General features: G+C 42.4%; 1 protein-coding gene across 14 annotated transcripts in view; it reads left to right on the top strand.

Annotated features, from left to right (window-relative positions):
- pum (pumilio) overlaps nt 1-18,602 on the top strand; it is a 522,382-nt gene that overhangs the window by 136,359 nt on the left and 367,421 nt on the right. Inside the window, exon 1 of one of the 14 annotated variants that reach the window (XM_071664583.1) lies at nt 8,899-9,056. The exons of the other annotated variants lie outside the window; for them this stretch is intronic. Coding sequence (XP_071520684.1) covers nt 9,033-9,056 — 24 coding nt within the window. The 5' untranslated portion in view covers nt 8,899-9,032. Of the gene's footprint in view, nt 1-8,898; nt 9,057-18,602 lie in introns of those variants that run through there. 14 annotated transcript variants of the gene reach the window in all.

Below are 18,602 nucleotides of genomic sequence, written 5' to 3'. Positions count from 1 at the left end.
GATCAAACCACCTCACACCACACATATATATAATATATATATATATATATATATATATATATATATATATATATATATATATATATATATATATATATCAAAAGACACTGGTGTCCAGGCATAAGTTGGCCTACATCCTGGGAATAGATAGAGAGGTATGGACCGGTGTGCCCAGCGGTGATAGACCTTCCTCTGAAGGTAAACAGACAGTGGGTGTGGGGAAAGCGTTGGGGAAGTAAAGTGTTCCACAGGCTGCCTGTGGGAGGAGAGAGGCGGACATGGAAATTGCCAATTTATTTTGAATTTTGTGAAGCTGTTTTCTTTTAAGTTTTGCTGCCACACGGATGTCGAAGCTTTGTATTACTTCAGGAAGGTGTGCAAGGGATGGAGTGCATTGGAGTGTTGTGGTGTACTAGGGTCGACGTGGCTTTGTACTACTTCAGAAAATTGTACAAGGGATAGAGTGAATTGGAGTAATGTGGTATACTGGGGTCGACGTGGTGTCAATGGACTGAACCAAGGCATGTGAAGCATTTGGGGTTTACCCCATGGAAAGATCTGTGGAGCCTGGTTGTGGATAGGGAGCTGTGGTTTCGGTGCGTTACACATGACGTCTAGAGAATGGATGTCTGCAGGTGTGGCCTTTCTTAGTCTGTTCTTGGCGTCACCTCGCTAACACAGGAAATGACCAAATGTGGTATATATATATATATATATATATATATATATATATATATATATATATATATATATATATATATAGCAGGTCGCGCACGTCCAGTGGCCGGGTTAACCTGACGTAGATTAACAATGGTTTAGCTAAAATACCAGCCATCACATTCTCCATCATTCACCTAACGTTTATACTTTTACTTGCCAGTGACGGCCCAGTGAGTGGGGAACATTTGTCATAAGCAGAAATGAAAGATAATAAACACTTTTCTGAAGTCGGGTTACTTCCTTCCTTTTGTGTCGTGAACGTGACCAGACAGATATTGGCTTACGGGACGCATGTAAATTGTTGAATAAATGTGGTACATTTGATTTACGACTTGTCTTCTTGGGACCTGAAACATGTCTCCTGTCTTGCCACCGTAGATGTACTGATGAAGCCCTTCCATACACGTACCCCGAGATGGTCTGATACTGATCCTGTTCCTTACTGCCTCTTTAGGAACAGGAGTGCATGAGGACACGTTCGTCCATATGATCTTGAATGTAGGGGAGAGCATTTTCGTGATGAGAATCCCAAAGACTTCATGAGAATTAGATCGTTGGTGTACTTGGGAGGATGTGAGCATACTGCAACACGCAGCCTAGCTTTCTAGTAATGTCCTGTGTGAATAGGTTTATTGGACTGAACCGTAAAACCTGATAAGCAAAATTTTCAGCTGAATACTTCTCGCAAAGTTTCAGCCCAGGGAATACCATGAAGGACTCCAGACAGGGGTGTATGGGTAGGTTGCCAGGCTATGGAGAGGCTAAGGGGATATCATGGAAGACCTCAGACAGGAGTGTGTACGTACAGGTGGGGCGCGAGGCTAACGGAGGTGGAGGAGCTCGTGGAGCGAGGCACAGGGCGGTGGGCTGGGCAGGCAAGCATCTCCCGCTTACTTTTGAGCCTTGTGCCTGCAGCTTCAAGTCCTGGTAATGGTACCGTTTTCCTTGCCGTCTCGCTTGAGCACGACCGTTACGGGCACGGTGATGCGATCCTTGGGCACGACTTTACGATCTCAGGGCACGACGCGACGACCCTAGGGTACGATAGCGTTGATCTTCGACCCGAAGCGGGTCGTAGGACTTACGTCGGAGGTTACGCCTTCATATCCCTGGGGTCGCATCCTTGTGTTCGTGTGTTTTAGCGTACGGGGTTACAACAACAGCAGGTCCTCTCTCTCCTCGACGCTTCTCAAAGTGAGGACGTGACGTGTGTTGTATCAGTCTGGTAAGATCCGGTGGAAGATGATAAGTAACGTATTACCCTTCTGCGTATTGGAGGAGAAGGCGTGAGACGTTGGAATAGTGTAATCCTTTAATCCGGTACTTTATCTAGATTAGTCTAAGATCTTTTTACGTTAAGTATATATACTGTGGCGTATCGCTTACTGAAGTATATATACTGTGGCGTATCGCTTACTGAAGTATATATACTGTGGCGTATCGCTTACTGAAGTATATATACTGTGGCGTATCGCTTACTGAAGATGCGACTGCATTTGTGGTAAATATATTATCCAGATGGAGTATCGTAGTGTCATCAGACATGTTATCCAGATGGTGTATCTTAGTGTCATCAGACATGTTCTTGGTGTATCGTAGACATGTTATCCAGATGGTGTATCGTAGACATGTTATCCAGATGGTGTATCGTAGTGTCATCAGACATGTTATCCAGATGGTGTATCGTAGTGTCATCAGACATGTTATCCAGATGGTGTATCGTAGTGTCATCAGACATGTTATCCAGATGGTGTATCGTAGACATGTTATCCAGATGGTGTATCGTAGTGTCATCAGACATGTTATCCAGATGGTGTATCGTAGACATGTTATCCAGATGGAGTATCGTAGTGTCATCAGACATGTTATCCACATGGAGTATGGTAGTATCTACCAGATGTGGGTACTGTAGTTGATGTCTGGAGGGGTACGTGGGAAGGCTCGCCCCACGTACGTCCGTCCGAGACAGATAACGTTATCCTCCGTGAGACAGGAAGTTCGGTGCCACGTACGTGTAAATAGACTGGACATGACGTCACGGCAGAGCGTCGGGCGCACTTGTATCCCTCCGGCATCTTTAATAAGGGGAGGCCACGGTCACACACCTGACTCATACCTCCCTCCCTACCTTCGTGTTTACTTCCTCGCCGACCGGGGGGGAACAACGCCCACTGTGTCGCTGTAGGCTGGGCGCCGCTGATCGTATCGGTAATAAGTGACGATTTTTATTCCGGCATTAATAAATGACTCGTATTCCGTATGTGGCGTGAACCACAGCAGAGCAGAGGAGGTGAGGCGGGGTGGGGTGGAGGTGGGTAGTAGTAGTGGTGTTGTTGTCAAGGACCAGGATGTTAGTGTGGGTGGCTACTGTGGCTTCCTTGTCTTAAGCGAGTTTAATCAGTTTTTATCTACCGGGCCACATGCTATGGCCTGGGCACGACACAGCGCATCACTCGGCCATTATTCCCGTCTCCTTTACCACATGTTAGAACTCGCTGTTGATAATCTCCTTTCTGATAAGGAGGTCAGGTACTTCCTGGGTTTGGTTTGGACGATGGTTTGTTCCATCCACAGGACGGACTTGAAAGGGGCAGCGCACGACTGTTCGATCGCTCGTCACACGGCTGACACCTTTGGCATGACTGGACCGGTTCCCCACAGTGGTTCAGAAGACTTATTGTAGCCCCTCCTCCTCCAGCACGACAGTACGACCTTGGTCCGCGATGGTACGACGCTGGCGTATGATAGCCGGGCCGTCATTACTTAAGGGTCGTGCCGTCCTGCACTGAGGGTCGTACCTCGTTGTACTGAAGGCTGCGATTGCACTTCGTCCTGTTCTAAGGGTCGTACCTCTTTGTACTATTTTACTCAAGGGTCGTACCCTCATGCTCAAGGGTCGCACCGTCGTGTTCAAGGGTCGTGTCGTCGTGCTTCAAGGTTTATGTGAAAACGGTGCACGGTGCTGTGGTTGTCTATCGGACAGATCCCATCCATGATATGTTGGGAATAACTGCTGCTTCTCACGTGCATCTGTATCAGATGGAGAAATACCATGAATGTGTTGGTACAAATAAGACAGAAAAACCATGAATGTGTTGGTACAAAACCATGAAGATTGGCTGTTGGGCCTTTGAGCGAGCGTACTGATCGGATGTGGAGCTGCTCTAAGACATGGATTGTATGTTGGATGTTAAGAAGACCTTGTTGTGGATGTGGTGATGGAGTTTAAAGACTTGGATGTGGAGGTCCAGAGGAAGGATGTTGTGGAAGATCTTATACTCAAGGGTGGATGTGGTGGAGGACCGTATACACTAGGATGGATGTGGTGGAGGACCTTGTTGAATATTAGATCTGAAGGCACCTAGCTTGTATGGATGTGGTGTGGAGGGAAGGTGGGGGGGGGGGGGGTAACCCTTTAAGGACGACTGCACGACCCTTATGTCTGATGTCCGGCCGTGCGACTAGGCGCTGGAGGGTGGTAACAGGAACCATACCGTTGTACCATAGGGTCGTGCTCGAGGGTCGTACTGCCGTGCTGAAATGGTTGTCATCTTGATAGAAACTGTGGAGTATAGCGTAGTCATAGGTACATTGGAACACAACCTATAATACAGTGGAACCTAGCCTAGTATTGCGATAGATACAGTGGAACATAGCCTAGTATAGCGATAGATGCAGTGGAACATAGCCTAGTATAGCGATAGATGCAGTGGAACATATAGTTTAGCCTGCATATATAACCTAGTGGTTTAAGCGTAGTATATCCTAGAAACATAGCCTAGTAGTTTAGCCTGTTATAGCCTGGAAACAGTTTAGTTTAGTGATAGATACAGTGCAACATAGTTTAGCCTAGTCATCGTGTATTATGAGGGAAATTTAGTAAAACGAACATGTGTTTATATAGTTTAGGCTATGGGTATGTATTTTGTACTGGCCATTACACAGTGAATACCTGATTGATGACCTAATGCGTGCACGGTGTGTGTGTGTGTGTGTGTGGTTGATCGATAGCCTGGCAATGTGGGACATGTCCGCAGCCCTACTGATCAGGCTAGAGCTCTGATAGTCAGCCGTTTGACACTGTTGTCATCAGTCAAGAGGTTGAGGGACACTTTTGCAATATCTTGGATGACCAAGTCACCATTGTCTCCCACTGTGGGTGACTGAGAGCTTGGTAGTGCACTCTGCTTCGGTTGAAAAGTCTGGTAATGAACACTGAATAATTATTTTTCTTATATATATATATATATATATATATATATATATATATATATATATATATATTGAACATATAGGTTGGCTGGGGTCGACTGCACGACCCCAGGATTCGAATCCGGACAGACTCATAAGTGATTCATAGTTAGCAGAAGTAACCACTATACCACTTAAGACCATATCTATAGCAGCAGTACATAGAATTTTGACAGTGGATAGTTGAGGGCAGGAAACTTATGTTGAACTGTGTGGCAGTTGATGGCAGTACGCTAATTTTAGAGAAAAGGAAATTAGGAGGAACAGATCAGCTAGTGGGAACAGCAAGGAATAAGGAGGAACAGATCAACTAGTGAAGACTAGAAATAAAGAGGAACAAATCCAATTGTGGGGACAACAAGAAATAAGGAGGAACGGATCAGCTTATGGCCACAACAGGAAATAAGGAGGAACAGATCAACTAGTGGAGAGAAGAAATAAGGAGGAACAGATCAACTAGTGGAGAGAAGAAATAAGGAGGAACAGATCAACTAGTGGAGACAAGAAATAAGAAGGAACAGATCAACTAGTGGAGACAAGAAATAAGGAGGAACAGATCAACTAGTGGAGACAAGAAATAAGAAGGAACAGATCAACTAGTGGAGACAAGAAATAAGGAGGAACAGATCAACTAGTGGAGACAAGAAATAAGGAGGAACAGATCAACTAGTGGAGAGAAGAAATAAGAAAGAACAGATCAACTAGTGGAGACAAGAAATAAAGAACAGATCAACTAAAGTTCTGGAAAACAAAGAAAATGCTAACATGATTTACTCAGACATTTCAAGAGCATTTGTCAAATGCGATCGTGGAGTCATAACACATAAAGTGCCGGAAAAGTGAAAGATGGATATACACCTTTTTAAACCAGCAGATAACAACACTTAGTTGTCAACCATGCCACCATCTCCAGTGCTTCCATAGAAAAAAAAAAAAGCTCAGTCCACCAAGAAGCTGTACTTGCAACCCTCCTGTTCCTCTTTCTGACATAACTTCAAACACGAGCCACAGTTTCCTGTCATCCATTTCAGATGTTACGAGAATAAGTGTGAAAATCACAATAATAGATGATGCCGAAAGGTTACAAAGGGATAAAGATGAGGTCTTTTAAGTGGACACCCGAGACCAACGTGCTTAGAACGGAAAAAAGTTCAGCTCCTCCGGTATGGGAAAAATGAAAAAGAAAAACAACAGTACCTGACAGACACAGAGGCTGCCATAGATCAGATGAATAACGTTAAAGATATTGGAATAATAATATCTAGCGACCTCACCTTCAGCGATCACTTCAGAACAACGGTTGCTACATGCAGAAAGATAACATGCTGGATCCTGCGGACCTTCAAGATAATGAAGGAAAAACCAAAGATGATATGATTCAGATCGACTATTCCTTCACGAATTGAATATTTTTGCATTCTAACCTCACCCTACAAGGCAGGCGGAATTGCTGATTCAGATCAACTGTTCCTTCACGAATTGAATATTGTTGCATTCCAACCTCACCCTACAAGGCAGGCGGAATTGCTGATTTAGATCAACTGTTCCTTCACGAATTGAATATTATTGCATTCCAACCTCACCCTGCAAGGCAGGCGAAATTGCTGATTGAGGGGTCCAAAGATTTTTTTTTTTCATAACCCATATTAATGTGTTGAAGGAACTAAAACGCTGGGAACGACAGAAATCACTGAGACTATACCCCCAGGAGCGTAGACGGTAGAGGTATATCACCATCATGTATCAGGAAGGGCATAGTTCCCAACTTACATTCAGAAGAAACGTCTTAATGGCACGACAGGCATGGAAGACTGTAAGATAATTCCACTGAAATCCAAAGATGTCAAATGCACAAAAGGAGAGAACGCCAGGGGACCAGGTGTCTTCACCTTCTCATCAGAACAGCATGTGATGTACGGCTATAAGATGTTCAAGAGTGCGTTGGACAGGCACTTACAAAGTGTACCAGACCAGTCAGGCTGTGGTTGGGGGGGGGGGGGGCTATGTGGGCCTGAGGGCTGTGGCTTTCAAAAGCTTGGTCGAGTAACAACTCATTCCAGCACCCTTGGCTTTACCCGAGCTCTGGGGATGAAGATCCTTAAAGACTTCATGAGGTATTAGCAAGGTAGTGGAGACAGCGAGAAATATGGAGGGACGGATCAACAAGTGGAGACAACAAATTAAGAAACGAGTGAGATATGAAAAAAAAACCCTTTGTGGTTAGTACAAATTCACCAGCAGTGTTGTGGTCACGTGGAACTTCCACCTGTTCCACGTGTCCACAACACTGCTGGTGAAATTTTACTTACTCAACTCCACCTGTTCCACGTGTCCACGACACTGCTGGTGAATTTTTACTTACTCAGTTCCACCTGTTCCACGTGTCCACGACACTGCTGGTGAATTTTTACTTACTCAGTTCCACCTGTTCCAAGTGTCCACAACACTGCTGGTGAATTTTTGCTTACTCAGTTCCACCTGTTCCACGTGTCCACAACACTGCTGGTGAATTTTTGCTTACTCAGTTCCACCTGTTCCAAGTGTCGACTAATCTGCTGGTTAATCTTCACTTGGTCCTTTCCAAGTGTCCAGTGCTTTGTTGGTGAATCTTGACTTAATATGTTCTACGTATCCACTGCTCGGTTAATCTCTACTTACCCCTTACCATTTACCCATTACTCAGCTGGTAAATGATAAGCCCGCTGCACGAGTCCGTTACTATGTTGGTAAACTTCTAATCGATTTGTTCCACAGGTCCAGTATTCAGCTGGTGAATCCTATATTAATGCTCCATGTATCCATTACTCAGCTGGCGAGTCTATGGAATGTATTAAAGAAGACAAAAATCCAATTATCGCAATCATTGAGAATCCTAACTTGATAGTATGGTAGGGTGTCATGTCTGAGAGTTACGACTTCTAACTGACTCTTGTAATTGGTTGGCCTACGTATGGTAGTGTTGCTTCGAGAGCATTCTAGTGACGTTAGTTCTGTGTTGTAGTTGTCAGCTGGCGGTCATCTTCAGAATCCTAACTGTTAGTAGAGTCATTTTACCACTGCATCTTAGTTAGGTTCAGTAATTCATGATACGCGGGTAAAACTTGATTAGATATACTTCACTCAGTCTTGCCTAGCAGTCTCCTAGGATGTTTTCTGTTTATATAGCAGACTTTTGGGTTTCTAGTTTACCCTTATGAGAATAGATTTTTTATACGTTGATTACATCAGATTTGTCGGACGGCGACACGATTGCAACAGGAATGTATGCATGTCCAATACTTGCTGAGAATGGTGAAACATTCTCTCTTCCCGTTAGTGGCAACACTGTAGGAAACAGGGTGGAGATAGTTATATTGGTTATATCACTGCGATAAAAGAAAAGATATTATCAACAAGTTTATATATTGAGCACAGAACTTTATTATATAGTATTGTTCACTGCACCTGAATACACGCTTTCGTTCACTCGTCCGCAACAACATAGTGTTAAGGGAGAGTCATGGTCGTGAAATATTATAGTAAACTTTGCCTTACGACTGTTTAGTTCATATCAAGTAGTATCAAAAGACTTTCAGTCACTGTTTTCATTCATAGACAAGTATAATGTCATGACACCTGTCAGACTTCGGATTTCCCGCGCACATGGTCTCGGGAGTGGCTAGCAGACGGAATTCTTGGCAAATATGTCACAGAATGTTTACCTTTAATATTTTACACCTTATTTAGTGTCGGTAATGAAAATCTCCGCACGATATATCTTAAAAATTGTTTAAAGTAAATATTGTACCCATAGGAATACGTAAAGTTAAATTTTTAACCATTTTTAAGGTATTTTTGTGTTGTTATGGGGAAATATTTACCAGCGACGTGAGTGAGCTGCGCAGTGGCGGAGCGCGCAGGTCTCAGTCAGCTCTGGTCCCGTCTTTGTCTTCAGTCTGTTCCCAGATTGATCATGGAGTGAAGTAGGGAGCGCGTGGCACTTGTGTGATAGCGCCTTTTGTGTATTATTTGTAAATATTGCAAGAGCTGTGTAATATAGTGTGTACATTTTGAATCGAAGTATGCGGGAGTTGAATGAAGAGATGGTGAGTAAGATTCGACTTTCTGTATAAAGCGCGGGAAGTGAGTGCAACAAGTTATGCGTGCTGAGCGGCAGCCATGTTGGTGTTTCATGATTCTCCTCTTGGTATAAAGCCTTCGCTTTTTCCCTTCGCCACTGCCTTTATGCCTATTATTTTGTTGCCACTTATATGATATACCATAGCTCAAACTGTACGGGAAGCGGTTAAGGTTACCGTATATTGGCATTAAACGTCAGTAATGTCGAGACGTTTTGGTAGCGGCTGGCGAATCGGAGCGGTTGGTATTACTGATCCCGCGGCTATGCCATGTTGGGAGATGTGCTGTGATGGGGGATGCTTGGAACATTTTCCTCGACTCGTTAGAACTATTTGTTGTATATAGTCTCCTCCAACATGCTTTAATCGGGTTAGGCAGTGATATGTCACTGCGAAAACAATAGTTTTCTCAGCTCGAGACCAAAGATATCGGTTGTTTTCACTTTGCGGGACCAGGTGTTGAGGTCCCACTGTATCGGATGTTCACTTTAAAGCCTCTGCTGAAATAATGCCGATGCTTAGCATCATTGGAGATGGAAAGCCCATCGCTGTTACGCTCTGGGTTATTTTAGAGCTTTGAAAATGTGAACGCTTTGCATAGCAGGAAGGCATGAAGGGTTTGAAATGATGTGATCTGCATCGTTTGCACCTGGGCGATCCTCTTCACTTTGCCTGAAGCGTTCCCTTCATTTGTCAGCAGCATCATTGTGTCGATATGGTGTAGTTTGTTACCCTCCTATTAAGCACCTGACATTTCAAGTGATCTATGAATAACTTTGTATTATATGAAGTATGTATATTTTCCTTTATGATATTAGTCATGGTGAATGGTAAGGAAAAACACCCACACAGGATTTTTTCAGATTTGTTTGTGAACATGGATTCTTTTGATTATTGTACTGTAGTGTCTGACATATCTGAACGGTAATATTTTAGACATTTAGAATGCAGTTCCAGTGAAACAAATGAATAAATTCTAGTATTTAACTATAAGGTACGAAGACGGTTCCCGGAAAACACTGATTAATTCCTGACATGCTTTGCTACTCCTGTTTTCTGTAATGTACGCGAATTTTATTAAGATAAAGAGTATGGTAGTTAATTGAAACCAGGACATATAAATGATTTTGATGTTAAGACAAGTATTGCTGGTAATGGAAAAATTTCAGTAACATTGTAGATTTATAGGTGTTTACACATAACTTGTGGTTTCAAATTACACATAACTTGTGGTTTCAAAATAAGTATAATTGTTTTGTAATATAGGCAAGAGGTAATGGAAATGAAAAAAAAAAGCAGAGTCTAGGATGAAACATGTAGGGTCTTTAGGTGCATTATTTGTCCATGAAAGGTACCAATTTGTTGATGGTTACTGATACCAAACCTCTCTTATTATGTCTCCCCCCTCCCTAATTGAAAAACTATGTTCTCAAACATTCGTTGTGTGTTAATGCAATGAGACCCACAGCCATGAACAAGAGGATGGTTGAAGTATTATAATCTGTACACTACAGTATTTGCAGGGATTCCCAGTGCTGTAGCTTTACAGTTGTATATGTATCATCATCGTCTCCTGCGTTGGCGCCAGAAAAAGCCCAATCTTGACGTTTGTTAAGGTTAAGGAGTTATTTGATACAGTTATTGAGAATTATCAGAGACTAACAATATCAGATTAGCTATTTTAAGGTTAGGACAGTGTGATTTCACTTTAACGGATACAAACTCTAAAGCAAACGTTTTAGAAAACCTTGGTAAACGTTTTGCATTGAATGAACTAAAGTGGGTTTTCATCATTATTGTTAGCACGGGATGATTCACCAGTAGAGTGCTTGAAAGCAACACCGAAGGTATGTTTAAAGATAGACCTTGACGAATTCTTCAAGTCCACCACTTGCTATGTGCCTCCATAGTTGCATTTATAGTCTCCAGATAGCATTTTTACCTATACTTCTCTAATAAGCTTTATATTTCTGATCTGTTCCACTATCGCAGAGAACGACGGAAGATAGCAAATTGCTGGTAATTTTCTGTTTGTAATCCTATGTATATATTAACTTGTGTAATATCATGGCTCAACAGGAAAGTGAGACATAACAGGTGCATGCGGAAATAGATATGCAGTGCAAGGTCACCCACGTGGTAGGTTTATTCAGTTGTGTTTTGGAAGTGGCCACGGTTACAGCTCTGCAACTGGCAAACTAGAGGAGTCGAAGGTTTGAGACCTGTAGATATCCTTGTTACCAAGGGGAGTGAATTGATGCTGGCAAAATAGTTACGAATGTTTGTGACTGCATTTGTTTGGAACCAAGAGACAGACTTTATTCTTCATATTTTTTTGTATCATTAATACCTGATTATTTTGAAATTTGATACTGCATTTTATATTTCATTTATTCATGTTATCATCGCGGCTCATGAGAGATTTCACACACAGACTGGTAAGGATCTCTCTGTTAGACTTAAGCAACATAAGTATAGTATAAGAACAGGACAAGATTCAAATGCCTTTTTTTTAATCACGTTAAAAGCTATGATCATTGTATTGACTGGAGTAATGCCATCTTATTTATTAACTCGTAACTCCAGTACCACGAGAAATATCATTGAATCTTCTATTATTAGATACACAAAGAATTATAACCTTAATATTAGTGAAGGTATACACATATTGGATAGCTTTATTGTTGATAGAATTTGTAAACAATTCCCCTTCTTGTCCACACATGTTTACCAAATGGCGTCCTAGCTTCGTCTCTTCGATGTATATCAACTTACTGTTATATTTCTCTCTTGTCTCCCCTGATGATGTGATTATTACACGAAAGTGCACTTGGGAACTTTTCGTGTTTCATTTTCCCCGTGGACTCGTGGGAATATTCTTTTTCTTTTTCTTTCAAACTATTCGCCATTTCCCGCGTTAGCAAGGTAGCGTTAAGAACAGAGGACTGGGCCTCTGAGGGAATATCCTCTCCTGGCCTCGTTCTCTGTTCCTTCTTTTGGAAAATTAAAAAAAAAAAAAAAAACGAGAGGTGAGGATTTCCAGCCCCCCGCTCCCTCCCCTTTTAGTCGCCTTCTACGACACGCAGGGAATACGTGGGAAGTATTCTTTCTCTCCTATCCCCAGGGAATATATATATATATATATATATATATATATATATATATATATATATATATATATATATATATATATATATATATATATGTACAAAGGCTAATCAAAATAAATTCACGCAAGTATATATTTACTGAGAACATGCCAGATCTGTAGACTGGGCGTAACCTTGGACTTGGTATCCATAAATCACCAGTTATTCAGCTTAAACGATAATATTTACATTCTTCCAAGTTTTCAGTAGAGAGAGAGAGAGAGAGAGAGAGAGAGAGAGAGAGAGAGAGAGAGAGAGAGAGAGAGAGAGCACTTTGTGTCGTGAATGTCATATCTTATGTTTGTGTAACAGGGATGCCATGCATGTTCGTCACATCACGGTACCAATTGGTCCATTACACGTGCAGGACATATAAGATATGGAATGCATTTCGTTTTGAACCACGGGACTCTCTTGGGCTGCATATTATGGCTTGTTATTAAAGGAATGCATCTTGTACGAAGTTATGGCGGTATATTAATGAAAAAAAATAAAGTTTTGTTTGCTTGAGCGTTGTAAAGCATGTATCATATCACTGGTTATCTGTGTTATGATGGATTTTACCCATTGTGAATAAGGTGCTGTTGCTCTTATGAGAGATATATTGGTCGTGTTCTAAGATAAACTAGACGTGCTCTAATTGCATTTGTTCATACTTTTTATTGCTTATATTTTAATGTCATGAAAGTGTCACGTTGCAGTGATATATGGCAGTTTTAGTTGCTTTCTAACATTGGGGAATTTTTGCGGCTCCGTGACGACGGAACAGACCTTTCTTGCTGTGAAGGTTGCTGTACCATACCTATGCCTTTAGCTGGTTGCAAGGGCTATCCACTAACCCGGCAGTTCAATATGTGGGATTCCCGGGAAGAGAGCCTGGGGCTACAACAATAACACTGACGGCTTCCCTGATGGCCTGCTTTACTAGACAGTTTGATATTGCAGTCTCAGTTTAGGTTGTGGAGCCTGGCTGCTCTGGGGTGCGCAGGAGCAGACTTTATATCATTATTGAAGAAGTAAGATGTCTGCCAATTATGTTTATAGTGACACTTACAGATTAGACAGACGTGGGACTCGGGACACTTGCCATGTTTTCCCAGCTGAGCATTTCCTCCAGCATATCTGTTCCTCGTCTGATTTAACACGTACGATCTTCCCATATGTCACTCGAGCATGGGATTAAACTTGTGTGCAGCAAGGGAAGGGCCCTGATCTTACCATTGAGCCCCATATGTGCATTATGACATTCTTCGTGTCTACGTTTTGATGCCAATAGTCTTATGGATATTATCTTATTGAATCGATAGTGGCATTTGAAAATCTTGCATTTTTTTTTTTTTTCGTGTAGCTCTGCAGTGTCTTCTGCATTATGTGGTCTTGCTGGAACACTGATATAGGTGTTTTGTGAAGTCTCATCATTGACTATCCTTCATCTTCAAAACTCCCCATAACCACTCGACCATTGAGACAGTTGCAACGTTCATAGTTTTTGGTTCGCCAAGGTGAACTCTTGCAACATTTACGAATGTTTATTTCTAAGAATATGTTTGGTTACCAGATGATCTCTTAACTGCTGGCAGTATACAGTGTACACAAGTTAATACCATAACAATTTTGTCTATATAGATTACGATTTTAGCAAAACGTTAGGTTTCGAATAAATAAAACAAGCTTGTAAAGTTCTTATGATGAGGTCATGTTGGGTATGGTTGACCTCTTCTTTTATATTGCTCTGTCGTGCTTGTAGAGGCAGCAGTTGCCATGTGACTAACAAGTAAAATGAGTATTGTGAAGAGTTAATGAAAACGGAGATATATTGGTGTTTAAACAACGGGGTTTTTAGTGGTCGGATTAACTATGTTTTTAGTGGTTGGGATTAAACTGTCTCAACACCACTGTGCGTTTAGGATCGTGGGTGCTTGTACTCATTCACTACCAGTCTCCATGAAGTCTCTCATAAAACTGGGAATAGCCTTGGGAACTTCTGTGAACAGTAAGAGCATCGACAGGTTGATTGGAATTAAGAGCTTATTTAAGAGAGCTCGTTGATCACAGATCATATGAAATATCAAAAGAGTGTCGTTTAACTCTCGGTAGATGGTTTAGTAACAGCCTAATAATACATTATTGTACTTGGCTTAGCCCGGGTGCAGTGTTGGAGGCAATCCTGAGTAAAGCAGGAGGCGCGATAGACGGTATAAGAGTGAATTGTAAACCCGCATGATGATCACATGCGCTTTCATAAAGTCCCCCAGTGACATGAGAACACAATACTGGCGAATGACCCCCCCCCTCACCCTCATCCCCCAACCCCCCCACCTCTTCCCACTTTGAAGAATCTACGGTGTGACATTTGACCAAAGCGACGTGTTCAGGCGTGTAGATAAATCATCGCTTGCTGTATGGAGAACTGGTGCGTCACAAGACGAAGTGGCCCCCCCCCCCCCCCCCCGAGACCTTGCTCATATTAACACCACAATCCCCTTATCTCACGTGGAGCGTGTTAAGGTAACGCCATATTAGACGGTGCACCTCTTGTTAACTGGATATACGAAGGAGCTTCACTTGTTGATAAGCTTATCCCTGGGAACTGTTGCAGACAGGGTTGCCATCTGGTGCTCTCCTCATCTATTGATGTATAAAAAAAAAAAAAAAAAAAATCATGCTCTGCTGCGCATTTGGAAGGTTATGTTGGCTGAAATAGAGACGTGTATTTCACTCTGGGAAAGATGATTTTTATGAATATATATCAGCTCTGGGTACAAACCTGTACCTGAATACAACTGCAACGACATTGAGATGCTCCTTCACCTATTTTGGGGGAGTAATTGTAGGCACTCGACCTCCCAAAAGGGTCGTTACTCATCATTATGTAACGTAAGAAAACAGCCTAATCATCGGGGAACGTTGGTGCACGTTGGAGTGTATTTAGATAAATATCTGAGATAAGCAAGACAAATAACTCGAGCATTTATATTCCTTTTCCTTCTCTGTAGGTCACCTGCAAGATAGTTGCCATAACAGACATCCTTTACTTTGTGAATTCTTTAGGGTTCTTCACCCCCACAGCCCGGGCTGGGCCCAGACTGCTGGAATGGGTCATTGGTCGATCAAGCCGCTGGAAGCCGCAGCCCTCAGGCCCACATAGCACCCCAGCAGCCTGGCTGGTCTGGTACACTTTGGAGGTTCTTTCCAATGCACTCTTGAATTTCTCTACCGTGCATCGGTGATGTTCTAGTGGTAGCTGGCAAGGTGTTGAAGAGGTTCGGTTGTATAAGGCATTCAGTCTGTTTTGTGCGTATGACACCTTTGGATTTCAGGGGTATAGTATTTTGGCAAAGTCTTCCATGCCCGTCGTACCAGTGGGATGATATTCTCGGTATATAAGTTGGGAAGTATACCTTCTAGGATTTTCAAGGTGTAGGTGATGGATACCTCACCTTGAAGCGCAGAAGGGAGTACAGTTTTAGTGGTTTCAGTTTAGCTCATCGTATGTAACGTTGAAAAGATAAGATACAGCATAGTACGGGTCGCCCCACACCGGTACCCTTGTCGGTGAGGAAGTTTATACATATATATATATATATATATATATATATATATATATATATATATATATATATATATATATATCGTAGGAGTGAGTATTGGATTATTAAAACGAGCATTGCATAACATTATACTAAGCCATTTATGATTCTCTCTCTCTCTCTCTCTCTCTCTCTCTCTCTCTCTCTCTCTCTCTCTCTCTCTCTCTCTCTCTCTCATATATATATATATATATATATTTTATATATATATATATATATATATATATATATATATATATATATATATATATATATATATATATATATATTTTATCCCTGGGGATAGGGGATTAAGAATACTTCCCACGTATTCCCTTCGTGTCGTAGAAGGCGACTAAAAGGGGAGGGAGCGGGGGGCTGGAAATCCTCCCCTCTCGGTTTTTTTTTTCAATTTTCCAAAAGAAGGAACAGAGAATTGGGCCAGGTGAGGGTATTCCCTCAGAGGCCCAGTCCTCTGTTCTTAATGCTACCTCGCTAATGCGGGAAATGGCGAATAGTTTGAAAGAAAGAAAGAAAGATATATATATATATATATATATATATATATATATATATATTTGGTATATGATATTAGAGGATGTAGTCTGTCTGCGCACGAATAGCCTCGTATCGTGAGACCCGTCTCTCACACGCACACTCCCTCGCCCTTGGTCCCGTCACCTGACAGACTTTCATCCTCTGTGCGCCTAACCTTTCCATATGACAAGTTAACTTTAAATTCAGGTCTCTCTCTCTCTCTCTCTCTCTCTCTCTCTCTCTCTCTCTCTCTCTCTCTCTCTCTCTCTCTCTCTCTCTCTCTCGTCTCCTTTTATATCGTCACTTGTCACATGCTTACTCTTATCGCTCGGGGAAAAGCCCTCTCTTCAACTTATACACTACAGCTCAGTCTAGCAATACACATGTACGTTTCTCTCTCTTAGTGTTGAATTGGCTGGACAGTTGCTCCTGACTGGCTGCTCCCCCTCCTCCCCCTAAACCTGCAGACGCAGTCTTACCCCATCCTAAAGTTTCCCCAAGGCTTTAACCATCGCCCAGCTCGCACGACAGATTCTACATTATATTGATATTAACAGGAAATGCCTCAAGTACAGGAGGAGGAGGAGGAGGCAGAATAGACATCCGGGGCCCTAAAACATTTCGTACGTTGCTCACAGTGGCCTTTATACATATAAACACCGAGGAGTGCTCCTTGTAGTAATCTGAGAAGGACCTGGACAGATACTTGGAGAATGCGCCACGCCAGCCGTGATGTGGAGGCTTCGTAGGCCTGATGGCCGCGGCCTCAAACAGCCTGAATGAACAAAGGAGGAACAAACACGCCAGCTTGGTCCCAGACTCAGGCTGTGGAAGCGGTTGGAAGAGCCTGCGAGACTATCTTAAGGAATAACAGCAATATTTCATCGTTCATGTTACTGTACAGATTATATATATATATATATATATATATATATATATATATATATATATATATATATATAGTATATTACGTATCTCTAAAACTGGTTTCGAGGGAGTGTCTTCTGCCCCCACAGTTCATTCCTCGTACAACTGGTCAAATTTTAGTGCAGGCACCTCACCCTATTGTGGATGGGGACCTTTTTCTTTTCCCCTCTTGAGAATAAACTTTTGAAATCTGAAACTCCCTCGGTGTGGGCCTGGAATACAAGGCCCTTTTGATGCTGCAGACCTCCATACAACGCACCTACTACCTGGCGGATCTGGAACTCCGCTGGTGGGGGCGCTGACCACTTCCTTTATAAAGGAGTCTCGGGGTTATCGTAAGGTGGGTAGAGTGGACGTGCGGCCTCGACCATCTATGGTGTTCTCTTCTAATACTTCTGATCACCTTTGCTCCTCCGGAGATTTGAGATGCACATTATATACCCAGTCTGTCATTCAGTTTGGGCTTGTGTTTGTGTGCAGGTTTGGGACTTCAGCCTTGCATATGTGTTATAATGAAGTATTTCTCAAGTCTGAACTCCAGTTGAGTTGTAGTTGGTCGCAGTAATGCATGGTCTTCCGTGAAAGGATGTAGTGCTTAACAACATACAGAGCAGGGAAAACATTCTCATAACATTGTCACTACTAAATTCTCTACCTTTATGAAACCCACAGCCTCCATCATTTCATCACCCTTTATACACCCAAAACACTTTCCAAAGTCGCCCTCCTCCCATGTCATGGCTGTCAGCCCTTGTGGCTAATTTTTTTTTTTCTTTATACGATCATGTCAGGAGGGGAACACATTATTGCTGAATCCTCCCTTTGTGTTCTGTCATTACCCTAAGTAGCTCTTGCTTGAGACCTGATCCGCACACAGCAACACCCTTTTCCTAGATCATTCCGGTTCACTTTCACTCTGCCTTATACAGTCTGTTTAATTCTTGAGATTTGTGATTGGGTGTTACACTGCCGTACACCTTTCTCCCTGCCTTTTTTTCCCCTACAGTTTTCTTAACTTGAAACATACACAGTAATCCCGAGGAAGGAATTGAATGACTCGATCTGTCCATTAGTTCTCCCGTTGCATCGGGCGTGTAATGATTACAAACGAATGTTTCCACAGGTCCTGTATCCATTGACATGTACTGTCTCCACCAGAAACTCTTATCCCCCTCCCATGCAGCCATTGACGTGTGCTGTCTTTAAACGAAGCATTTCACGTGATCAGATCCGCTGGTGACTGATATCCTCTCGTATTTTACTAATGTCTTGTCACCCCAACAGAGAGATTGGGGAATCTTTTGTCATAGTCCTTAAGATTTCGAAAGGCT

Source organism: Panulirus ornatus, chromosome 9 (genome assembly GCF_036320965.1).
Source record: "Panulirus ornatus isolate Po-2019 chromosome 9, ASM3632096v1, whole genome shotgun sequence".
In the NCBI taxonomy this organism is placed as follows: domain Eukaryota; kingdom Metazoa; phylum Arthropoda; class Malacostraca; order Decapoda; family Palinuridae; genus Panulirus; species Panulirus ornatus.
Note: the sequence above shows the minus strand (reverse complement) of the source record. Positions and strands in the feature narration are given on the sequence as shown.